General features: G+C 42.1%; 1 protein-coding gene across 1 annotated transcript in view; it reads left to right on the top strand.

The window, feature by feature from the left end:
- Nucleotides 1-12,868, top strand: part of INTS9 (integrator complex subunit 9) — a 271,893-nt gene that overhangs the window by 199,663 nt on the left and 59,362 nt on the right. Inside the window, exon 9 of the mRNA XM_053711080.1 lies at nucleotides 1,372-1,432. Coding sequence (XP_053567055.1) covers nucleotides 1,372-1,432 — 61 coding nt within the window. The remainder of the gene's footprint in view (nucleotides 1-1,371; nucleotides 1,433-12,868) is intronic.

The raw sequence follows: 12,868 nt of genomic DNA, 5'->3' as shown, positions 1-12,868 counted from the left end.
TTAATGATACAATGAATATCATTTTTATTAACCCGTCTACCTATGGGGCAGAATGCTCATCTACCAGACAAGTCACGTGCAGATCTGTCACTGCTTTGAGACACGAAGCGGACTTCAGGAAGCCATGGCTCATAGTATTATACTTCTGCTATCTCACTTTTCAGAATATTCTACAAGCAACCTTGTCTGGCTCTTAAAAATTGTATTGCCTGATTTTAAAGGGACATTCAAGCCAAAGTTGGAATCCACATGGAAACAATTTAGATTTGAACAGAAGCAATTTTGTAATATACATGTATTTAGCAAAAATGCTTCTAATAAAAGCTATAGCCGTTTCAAAAGTGTATTTAAGTATGCCCCGTGCACCAGCATTTTAAACCTAGCACTTGTTTAGAGAGCCTAAGGTGCTTGTACCATCTGTTAATTGTTGACATGATACAAGCTCCCACTAGCACTCTGAGCAGCTGCAATATTTTCAATGCTGGTGCACTGTGAATATCTAACTATGCTTCATATGCACGTGCAGAGAAAAATGGTAACACTAAAACAGTGATAACTTTTACTAGAAGCATTTTTGCCAATACAAGTATATTGTAAATATGTTTCTATTCAAAGATGCAATAAATCTATGTGCATTTAGATTTTACCCGAAATGTCCCTTTAAGTTTACAAAATGGCTCAAAGATTATTGAACTTATTTTTTAGAGTTCACAACCCTCTTCTTTCACTCCGTATCGCAGTTTCATGTTGTCTAATCAGGAGGGTAGACCTCTGTACAGGACGAGGCAAGGCATGCAAGGACGTGCTTGTCGTGCAGCATACGTTATGATTTGTAGCTTGTACAAAACTGCTGTGTTTTGAAGCTTGCGGTTTTAAATGGTTGAACAAAACATTGGGGTGGTTACCAAGTAAACTGTTCAAATGAGTTAAAAATTAATATATGTTTTGGTTGTCTATGATAGAGAGAGAAACAGATAGAAAGAGATAGAAAGAGAAATATATAGAGAGAGTGAGAGAGAGTTATAATGTTTCAGTATTAAGACCGCATTTGTGCAGGGGCTGATCCACTGCCGTTTGAAATGATGTGTTAAAAAATAAAACAAGAGGCAAAATTAAATGTTTTGTTACTTTGATGGTGTTGGAGAGAGATGAGGAAAAGGAGAATAAGTGAAGTGAAGGAAAAATGGGGAAAGGACACAGATTGCCACTAATTAAACAGGAAAAAAATTATAAGATGGGGAAAAATATAGACAGTGAGGAAGATGAGTTTACAGAAAACCAAAATGTTTGTGTAATGTGTGTAGTTTACCACCAGATGGCAGCTGAGGACCATTAAATAAAATTGTAATTTGCGGCTTACTATCCCCACAGGCTGTGTCAGAACAAGCAGACAAAGGTGTATCTTCCGGAGCCTCCTTTTCCTCATTCTGAGGTGAGACATCAACTATTTGATCTCCTTACAAGGTCATAGAATTGAAGGTCTGGATTTACTGTGTGAGCTGCAGACAAGAATTCATTAAGGATTGCAACATCCCACAGTGCAGAATGCCAAATACAGACCAATATGAAAGTGCAAGATATAGCACGTGTGACACTGCACTGTCTCTTCATTACATCTCAATGTTACAGCGATTAAGTGCTAGTATGTATCTGATTTATCACATCCGCTGTTAACTCCTCGGCTGCCATAGAACTGCAGCACATTGTATAGCAGATCTTGGTTGCCAAGGGGTTAAAAAAATCCCATGCTGATAAATTATACCCATTGTACGAACAGTAAATATAGTAGAGCAGTACATTGAGCAGGCTTCGTCGTTTTGCTTTACAAGTAATGTATCCCTTAGGTAGGGTAAGGATTGTGTGATCAGTGCAATTATATCTGCCACTAACTGGTTACAGTAAAGCAGAAACAATACACATACTTACATGGCTTATCAAGGGGTATGTCCCTGGACTGTAGAGCCTTTTATACATGTACTTTGTGTGCAGATATACTGTATACTATTGATATAGCGCAAATTCATTTTACATTCTTCTAGAAATACATTAAATTAACATGCTCACCTCTCAAATGGTAAGGGGTGATCAGCTTAATTTAGGGGTAACAGAGGAATGATACATCAGTAACAAGTCTTACACGCCCCCACCAGACTCTCTTTAACTCTTATCTATGAGATTATATAAGGGGGTGCTGTGCTATGCACCTCTAAACACACCTGTAGCATCCTGTAGCGCTGCAAAGCGGCCCTTATATTAGGTGTGCTGTGTCTTTCAACTTTTTCAGCAACATTGTTCGCCCCTCAATTAGCCCCCCAAATATTAAAAGACCAGTAGATTTGCATAAACAAATGCATGATAGACAATGCAATAGCCCTTAGTCTGAATTTCAAATGAGAAGTAGAGCCAATTACAAATGCATATATCTGCTCTATCTGACTCATGAAAGTTTAATTTTGACTTGAGTGTCCCTTTTAAGTTCCAGAACAGTCACTGATGCACACACTGTTCCCACCTATCAGCCCAGTTATTTTCTTACACTTGCAGAGAACTCCAGGTGCCCTGCCACACTCCAGTCATTCTTTCATCCTTATACGTACACATAAAGCACACATGCATGTCCACAGTTGTTCTTCCCACCCTTACTTGCACCCCAGACACTCTTGTACTCTTACATTTGCTCACTAAGCACACACCCAGAGGTCCTCTTCCCTTACACGCACACACCCAGAGGTCCCCTTCCCTTACACGCACACACCCAGAGGTCCCCTTCCCTTACGCTCACACAGCCAGAGGTCCTCTTCCCTTACGCGCACACACCCAGAGGTCCTCTTCCCTTACACGCACACACCCAGAGGTCCCCTTCCCTTACACGCACACACCCAGAGGTCCCCTTCCCTTACGCTCACACACCCAGAGGTCCTCTTCCCTTACACGCACACACCCAGAGGTCCCCTTCCCTTACGCTCACACAGCCAGAGGTCCTCTTCCCTTACGCGCACACACCCAGTGGTCCCCTTCCCTTACGGACACACACCCGGAGGTCCCCTTCCCTTACGGACACACATCCGGGGGTTCCCTTCCCTTACAGGGACACATCCGGGGGTTCCCTTCCCTTACGGGGACACATCTGGAGGTCTCCTTCCTTTGCGCACCCCCCTGCAGAGCTCTCCATTTCTTACGTACACAACCCCATTAGGTGCTCTCCCTTTCTGGTGCACACTCTCCAACCCTTATGCACCCCAACCATTCTGACACTCTCTTTTGTACATCCCTACTTACTCTTCCATACTTGTACACACCCTCAGGTAATCTCCCATCCTTATGCACAACTATATCCCTAGGCATTCCCCCACACTTATGCACATGTCCTGTGTACCATTCCACACACCCCCAATTATTCTCCCCCTCCTATGCACAAATGCACTCTCTCACCATTACACACACATTGTGCTCTTCCAGTAAGTGTCCTATTTTAAAACACACATTTGTATGTGTTTTGTGTGTGTGTATAAAGAAATCAAACAGTACACACATGATAGACAGCCCTTAGTTAGATGCCTATAGTTACATTTAAAGCATAAAATGAAGAGTTGGTTACAGCAATTGGCCCAATAATGATAGACCCAGGCCTCTTCATACCTTGTTCCCTAGCTTTCAGTGAAACATACTGAACTAGAAACAAGGGTTTCACAGCTCTTCATACCTCTTCATATACAGGGAGTGCAGAATTATTAGGCAAGTTGTATTTTTGAGGATTAATTTTATTATTGAACAACAACCATGTTCTCAATGAACCCAAAAAACTCATTAATATCAAAGCTGAATAGTTTTGGAAGTAGTTTTTAGTTTGTTTTTAGTTTTAGCTATTTTAGGGGGATATCTGTGTGTGCAGGTGACTATTACTGTGCATAATTATTAGGCAACTTAACAAAAAACAAATATATACCCATTTCAATTATTTATTTTTACCAGTGAAACCAATATAACATCTCAACATTCACAAATATACATTTCTGACATTCAAAAACAAAACAAAAACAAATCAGTGACCAATATAGCCACCTTTCTTTGCAAGGACACTCAAAAGCCTGCCATCCATGGATTCTGTCAGTGTTTTGATCTGTTCACCATCAACATTGCGTGCAGCAGCAACCACAGCCTCCCAGACGCTGTTCAGAGAGGTGTACTGTTTTCCCTCCTTGTAAATCTCACATTTGATGATGGACCACAGGTTCTCATTGGGGTTCAGATCAGGTGAACAAGGAGGCCATGTCATTAGATTTTCTTCTTTTATACCCTTTCTTGCCAGCCACGCTGTGGAGTACTTGGACGCGTGTGATGGAGCATTGTCCTGCATGAAAATCATGTTTTTCTTGAAGGATGCAGACTTCTTCCTGTACCACTGCTTGAAGAAGGTGTCTTCCAGAAACTGGCAGTAGGACTGGGAGTTGAGCTTGACTCCATCCTCAACCCGAAAAGGCCCCACAAGCTCATCTTTGATGATACCAGCCCAAACCAGTACTCCACCTCCACCTTGCTGGCGTCTGAGTCGGACTGGAGCTCTCTGCCCTTTACCAATCCTGCCACGGGCCCATCCATCTGGCCCATCAAGACTCACTCTCATTTCATCAGTCCATAAAACCTTAGAAAAATCAGTCTTGAGATATTTCTTGGCCCAGTCTTGACATTTCAGCTTGTGTGTCTTGTTCAGTGGTGGTCGTCTTTCAGCCTTTCTTACCTTGGCCATGTCTCTGAGTATTTCACACCTTGTGCTTTTGGGCACTCCAGTGATGTTGCAGCTCTGAAATATGGCCAAACTGGTGGCAAGTGGCATCTTGGCAGCTGCACGCTTGACTTTTCTCAGTTCATGGGCAGTTATTTTGTGCCTTGGTTTTTCCACACGCTTCTTGCGACCCTGTTGACTATTTTGAATGAAACGCTTGATTGTTCGATGATCACGCTTCAGAAGCTTTGCAATTTTAAGAGTGCTGCATCCCTCTGCAAGATATCTCACTATTTTTGACTTTTCTGAGCCTGTCAAGTCCTTCTTTTGACCCATTTTGCCAAAGGAAAGGAAGTTGCCTAATAATTATGCACACCTGATATAGGGTGTTGATGTCATTAGACCACACCCCTTCTCATTACATAGATGCACATCACCTAAAATGCTTAATTGGTAGTAGGCTTTCGAGCCTATACAGCTTGGAGTAAGACAACATGCATAAAGAGGATGATGTGGTCAAAATACTCATTTGCCTAATAATTCTGCACTCCCTGTATATATATGTGTGTGTGTGTGTTTATATTGCCAAAAAGCATATGTTAAAGTGTTTTAAATGTTTTTTTTTAATCAAACATTTAAAAGTATAATCAACAAATGCGTAAAAAACAGACAATGTATAAGCAATTACTTTTGTTCTATTTTCCTTCCCACTGCATCATGTGACAGCCATCAGCCAATCACAAAAATGCATATACATATATACTGTGAATTGTTGCACATGCTCAGTCAGAGCTGGCGCCTCAGAAAAAGACTGTATATTTAGATAATGGAAAGTTTAAAATTGTGTGCTCTTTATGAATCATGTAAGTTTAATTTTGACATTTACGGTTCCTTTAAATTGTGACCTCTTGTCACAAACAGTGACATCACCTATCAAGAACCCTGTTCCTTCTTAGCTGATGAGAGTCCATAGCTTCGTGACATGTGGGATATATTCCAGCCTATCAGGAGGAGGTCAAGAACCCTGACTGAACTCTAGGCCTTCTCACTTTCTCTCCAGTTGTTCTTGGGTTCTAAAGAGAGAGGTTGAAGATTTCAGCGGTGCCTTACTATCAAGAGTTTATTAATTTTTTCATATGATTTGTGGACCTGACTTGGGACCCAGTACCCCTAGGCAACTTAAATCCAAGAAGAATTAAGAAAATCAAGTAAGGATTGCCTCTGTTATGTGCTTTACATTACTCTAGGGTAATCTAACATCCATAACTGCCCTACACGTTGTGGGGGCCTCATCCCTTAACTTCCACCTGAGGGGTTAGAGGTGTATCCACAATATCTTCTGCAGTATATTTTCTTGCACTGGATGGTCTCTCTACTAGATCAGCATCCTATGAAGGAGAAAGGACTCAGCATGCTGTTAAGACACAGTTGAGGGGTGCTTTAGTCCAGGTAAGTGACTTAGGCACTACACAGCCCAGAAGCTGTCCAATAGTACTCTCCTTACAGGTAGTACATAGTTGGGGGTCACAGCCTTACACCTGAGAATCTTTACCTATGTGTTTAACATAGAAATTTGGGGTAATGATGCACAGGATAGTTTTTATCTGGCATCCTTAGGACTCCTTATGGGCTCAATTTACAATTTTTACCTCAAAGCCCTTATTTTTGCATTCTTCTAAAAAAAATGGGTACTGTCTCTTTAAGAGAGCCAGTAACTGGCTTGTTCAGTTATCAGATCTAAAAAAATGACCGTGCAGCAGGGCAGGGTGACACAGGCCTTAGGAGAGGTGTTTTTCTTCTTAAACGGGGAGAGTCCACAGCTGCATTCATTACCTTTGGGGAAATACAGAACCTGGCCACCAGAAGCGAAGCTACTATCTGTCACACTTAAAGGGCCGTGTTCCTGTTCCACGGTGTAGATTCCGGTAAGATCGTTTCATTTTACTTTCAATATGAGAATGTAATGTTAGAGAAGAAAGGGTCTCAGTGGGACTCCTTTTATCTTTATGTAATTTGGTGCATTTAAATCTTCCAGGTGGATACTGTCCGTGTTCCGTTAACCAGGGCTCGTCAGATGTAGGATCGTCTGGATCAGATCAGCCCTCTGAGGTAGCGGTTTCCTCTGAGGCTTCATCAGTTGTCATCAGTTTCATCAGGGTCATCAGTTGCCCTGGCGGAGGTAAGTCTTGCCTTTTGTTATAGACTGGTGCGCCTTAGTGTCCTGCTGAGGCATATTTTGGCAGTGCTGGAGGATCCCAGCTCTAATAGGTTGATGGATCTTTGGTCTTCCGTTCGAGACAGCAAGCAGGGTTAGACGAAGGGGGGTGAAGTCAATCTCCTTGTCGGCCCCATTTTTTCCCTTTTTTGAGGTATCTTATTTCGGTTCTGAGCTTTGGAAGAATTGGGTCTCTGACCGGCGGGTCCTGTTAGTGTGTCCATTCTTCTTGGGCGTTCGCCTGTGGGTGCTGCCCTCATTTACTTTGATTCATTTAGGATGTATTTTATTTCCTTGTAATAAAGCTCATGTCTGTTATAATCTTTCCTTTTGGAAAACATTTTTTTCTCTGGGATTTGATACTAGCGATTTTGTGGTCGCTTTGGCACTTCCACAAGTTAAATAAATAGTGTTAGGACATTGTTATGTCTATCGTTTATTTTGTCTTTCCGTACTAGGTCTTTGACTTTTCTGTGGCATTGGACAAGTTCTAGGGTGCCCTATGTATCAGGCTGGTCCTGGTCAGGTATTAGTTTTTCTGTTCCTTGAGATCCGTATCTACCATGTGGTGCCCGTTGTAACCGGCTCGGTGCTGAGTGGCTTACTCTGGGAAGAGTTTGCTTTCTTGGTTTTGTATGTTATAGGAGGCCTTTCTTTCCTAGACGTCAGGCTGGTTCCTTGTTTATTCCTTTGGGTTAGACATCAGAGGGGATTGTGCTCAGTCCTCAATGTCCTATTCCTGATGGCCGGCGGGGTTACCGAGCTCGGATCCTGCTAATGCTTACTTTGGGGGTTCCTGAGGTTCTTTGGCTCGGAAGCTAGCATTTCTCCTTCCCAACAGGGTGGCTCCTTAAAAATCTGTGGTACCAGGTTTAAGTGGCGATTACTCATTTCCTCCATTGGTATTTTTTCTTGGATTGTCCTTTTTGAATCCATTGGCAACGGTACCTCTTCCTTAAAGGGTCAAGGTTGTTTGTACCTCCTTTTTTCTCTTTCTTGGGGTTGGTTTTCTGGTCATCTGTTTCTGGAAGCTCTGGCCTTTTTTGGCCTTTTTCTTTCCCCCTACGGTATCTCGTCTGCTACCATAAATTTGGAGCTCTGGAGATTGTGTTGTATCTCTTTTTTCCTGCGGTTGCCCCTGCTTATGCGTTTTGGTTTGATCTGTCGCTTGCCAGGAGTTTGGGATGCTCGTTCATTGTACATTCCTCAAGCTGTAGGGGTTTCCCGGAGGATGATCCAGAGTGGGTCTTTGGAGACTATCTGCTCCAACTAGATTTCCTAGGTTTTGAGCTCTGTTCTCTTGTAAGTTTACCTTAGTTTTTAGACTTAGCGGTGTTGTCCCATGAGCCTTTAGCTCCGTCTCTGGGATACTTACGCAAGCATTCAGTGTCCAAGGTCCCTTGGATGTGGCTGTGATTGCATCACCTGTGGTGCAAGGTCTTCTCCCGATGGGGTAACCCGTTGGTTCCTCGGGTTATTAGGTTTGAAGCTGGTTCCGGGGGTCCAGTTTTCTTGTTTTGTTCTAAGCTCTGACTGGATATTTTGGGTTTACTGTGTCCAGATCCCTTAGGTTGGATCTGGACGGCCCAGTTTTTCCGGTTCCAGAACGTCCATGTCCCTTCCGGCGGATTTTTCTCTCTCTCTCTCTCTCTCTCTCTCTCTCTCTCTCTCTTTCTTAACGGAGAATTGGAAATTTCTACTGAGCCGGCTGTCTTAGCCGGATGATAATCGATATTGGCTTTTTACGGTCCGTATACAACATTACGCTCCATGCCTGTGGGCGGGTAAGCTGTTATGTTGGTGTTTCCCCTCCCTTTGGAGAGGATTGTGCATACCACAGTATCCACCTGGTGCCCCGGAGGAATTTTCTTCCTCTGTTCTGTGGGGTCTTCCCTGCCTCGTTTGCAGGATATCAGCTGGATTTCTGGTGTCATGCCATTTCTATTTTCAGTATAGGGTCTCCTTTTTGGAAGTGTCCCTTCCTTCTCTTTGGGAAGGGAGCTGGGTCTGGACCCGAACTTGTCCTTGGGGGGTCTGGATCCCATCCTTTTCCTTCCTGAGGGTCTGGGTGGTTCGGGGAATTTTTAATCCCTTGTCCTTTTGGACATTGCCAATCACTTGGTGCTGGGTCCATTTGCCGACTGCTCTGTTGAGCCTTGACCACATATCAATAGGTTTTGTGAGCCTTCCTTGGATGGGAGGCTTCACAGTGTTTCCTTACCTCAGCAGGTAGCTTTCCTCTGCTGGTTTTTGGGTTCTGTCCTTCCCTTTTTTTTTTTTTTCTGGGAAGGGTTTGTTCTGCACTTCTTTGAAAATTTACCTCTGTGAGAGTCTTAGTGCAGTTTACTAGCCTTTGATTAGCTTATGTTGGCGGATTGCGTCCGCTTAGTCCTTTTGAAGGAAGCCTGTGGCTTTCTCTGGAGCATAATAAGATGTTATGGTGCTGTTTTTTGGACTCCATGCAAATAGGGATCTGGGATTTTTTCTCCCTTCACTTTGCTTGGTCGGAAGGGTGCGTTCTCTTGTTGCAACCTTGGTTTGCGCTCTTGGAGCTATACTTGGGGTTCTTTTTTGCCCTAGTTGTTTGTCTGGTGGTCCTTTTGAACTCTGTTATATGAGTTTAAGTGTGGGCTTGGAGCCTGCGGGACTTGTCTCCTCAGAGGCCTTTGTGCTCGGTTGAGTCTAGTGATCTGAGCGGTCGTTAGCAAGCGCCTTGCTGGTTTGAACTGATGGGCTGTGACTTGGTCCTTTCCATTTTTGTTCCTTCTGCTTCTGGTGAAGCAGTTTTTTTGTCTGGTATATATTTGGGTATTCAGGCTGTGGTGCCCTCAGAATGGGCCGCCTCTTGTTCCTGCCCGTTTTTCATTGTGTCCTCTATAGCTTGGGTATTGTTTTCCCAAAAGTAATGAATGAAGCTGTGGACTCTCCCCATTTAAGAAGAAAAATTTAAATTATGCTTACCTGATAATTTCTATTAATTTTTTTGGCACCTTTTTCACCCTGTTATTTTTCCTACTGTTCCTTGTTCCCTCGGCAGAATGACTGGGGGATGAGGGAAGTGGGGGAGGTATTTGAGCCTTTGGCTGGGGTTTCTTTGCCTCCTCCTGGTGGCCAGGTTCTTTATTTGCCAAAAGTAATGAATGCAGCTGTGGACTCTACCCGTCAGAAGAATTTTAATTTTTTTTATCAGGTAAGCATAATTTAAGTTTTTTTACAATTTTAAATTTTGACAGTTCTTTCAAATTGCACAGGCCTGTGTGCCTACATATTGTTATGGCAATAAGCTCTGCCCCATCTCCTTGATAACCTTTTCCCCTCTCTTTTTCAGCTGTTGCAAATCTAATCTGGTGGATTATGAAGCTATGGACTCTCAGCAGCTAGGAAGGAAAACAGAATTTATACTTACAGATACATTTATTTCCTTAGGGCTGATGAGAGTTCATAGCCTCCACCCTATTTTTGTATATGGGTCACCGTTCTCATTTGCACCTTGTCAACCCTGCTTTCTGTCTTTCCTACATTTTTTTTTCTGTCTCCTCTGCTTGGCAAAACGTAAACTGTAGAGCGAGAGGAAGTTGGAGGTACTAAAGCTTTGTCAGGGTTCTTAACCTCATCCTGATAGGCTGGAATATATCCCACATGTTATGAAGCTATGGACTCTCATTACCCCAAAGGACTTGATTTGAGGTAAGGGAGCAGTCTGCAGAGGCTTAGATACAAGGTAATCACAGGGGTAAAAAGTATATTAAAGGGACATTCTAGTCGAAAAGAAGCTTTCATGATTCAGATAGGGCATGTAATTTTAAACAACTTTCCAATGAACTTTTATCATCAATTTTGCTTTGTTCTTTTGGTATTCTTAGTTGAAAGCTAAACCTAGGTAGACTCGTATGCTAATTTCTTAGCCCTTGAAGACCGCCTCTTATCTGAATTCATTTTGACAGTTTGTCACAACTAGAGGGCATTAGTTCATGTGTGCTATATAGATAACGTGCTCCACGCCCATGGAGTTACCTAGGAGTCAGCACTGATTGGCTAAAATGCAAGTCTGTCAAAAGAACTGAAATAAGGGGCAGTCTGCAGAGGCTTAGATAAAAGGTAATCACAGAGGTAAAAAGTATATTAATATAACTGTGTCGGTTATGCAAAACTGGGGAATGGGTAATAAAAGGCTTTAGCTATCTTTGTAAACAATAAAAATTCTGGTGTAGACTGTCCCTTTAACATAACTGTGTTGGTTATGCAAACTGTGGAATTTCCAATAAATGGATTATCTATCTTTTTAACCCCTTAATGTTACATTGCTGGTCTTTGAATGGGGATAACATTTTTGATAGCGTGGTCTCGCCACCAGCGGCTAGACCGCACTATTCCAGGATGACTGCAGCCGGAAGGGAGGTCATAATAGCATGGTCCTGCTGTTTGCAGCAACACCCGCACTACTTTGACCAACGACCAGCGATCGTTAATGGGTTAAAAAATAACAATTCTGGAGTAGACTGTCCCTTTTAAGGTGAGATCTTACCAGTGATTTATATAACAACATAATTGTGCTTTCCTCCCTGTTTCAATACGTGCTAGTATCTTATTAGCCTTAGAAGGCACTGTCGAGGAATATAAAGCCCAAACATGTTCTTTCATGATTCAGACAGAGCATAGCAGTTAGTTTAAAAAAAGTTTCCATGTTACTTCTATTATCAAATTTGCTTTGTTCCCATAATATTTTGTGTTGAAGAGATATCTAGGTAATAGGGCTGGGCGATTGCGATTTTAATCGCGATTTTCTTATAAATGACTAACGCCTTCATTTTTCAATAAAAAAAAATATTTAAAACTACCGAATCTTAATGTACATGTTCCTCAATGTCCAATGCACTCTTGGAGCATAAAAATACAAACCACAAAATAGTTAAAATAAAATTAGCTGCCTGTGCTGTGGTTACATAGTAGCCACTAGCCAATTCTTAGGTCTTCTGACACACCATTGTCCTGTCTTCTTGGGCATTCATTCTAACTGTGGTATGATTAACATATGAAGCAGTGTAAGCATGGAGAAACCTGAATAGTGCTGACTTTACAGCAGTATGATTTGTGTATAATATAAGTGCAGTAAAGGTAGCAGTAGTACAGAACAGAACACTAAGAACAGTTATAGTTAGAGGTGAACTCAACACATACAAAGCTAACTGAAATGAAATTAGCTGACCAGTTCTTACCACATTGTAATGTTGTCTTGCAGTGATTAAAGTGAATGTAAACTCAGCCTTCGTTCTAAACAGCAGTCTATCAAATATAAAAAAAAAAACCTGACTTTCATTCATCAAATTTAAATTTTCTTAATGTATACCTTTTATTTTCATAAATTTTATATCAATTTGCGGCTAAACCGTCCTCCGCCCGGCATTCGCGCTCTGTTGCTCATCTTTTTGATTCATTTCTTAATAGCCAATAACGGCTCTAACCACGGGGGGACCCACCCTCTTCTCATTACGTAATATGTCATTATTGCGCATGCGTTCGTCTTTGGTGCCGAGCTAATCTACTGTAAGCTCGTGCACATTTCGCGCATGCGCAATACTAATAAACACGGCTAGCGTTACATTCTTATACGGATTCCTTTCATTTCCTATACAGCGTAAACAAGAGTAACGCATGCGCAATGTAAAATAGACACGGGAGCGCGCAGTGCCTATACGTAAACAGCGGGTGGGACCGCTGTTTACGTAATATGGATGAAAAGTAGGAAGCAGTGAGTGGGAGGAGCGGGTAAGCGAATGAGCGATATGCAATATTTAAAATAAAAAATAAAATACACATTTTATTAGAAATTTATTGCGGCGGTATGCTTAATCTCAGTAATGTCTACAAAACTAGATTACACAAAACGGGAAAAATTGACATTCACTTTAATTGCGGTTTTAAATCTCATA

This window comes from Bombina bombina, chromosome 4 (assembly GCF_027579735.1).
Source record: "Bombina bombina isolate aBomBom1 chromosome 4, aBomBom1.pri, whole genome shotgun sequence".
Classification (NCBI taxonomy): domain Eukaryota; kingdom Metazoa; phylum Chordata; class Amphibia; order Anura; family Bombinatoridae; genus Bombina; species Bombina bombina.
The sequence above is the reverse complement of the archived record's forward strand: the minus strand, read 5'-3'. Positions and strand labels throughout refer to the sequence as shown.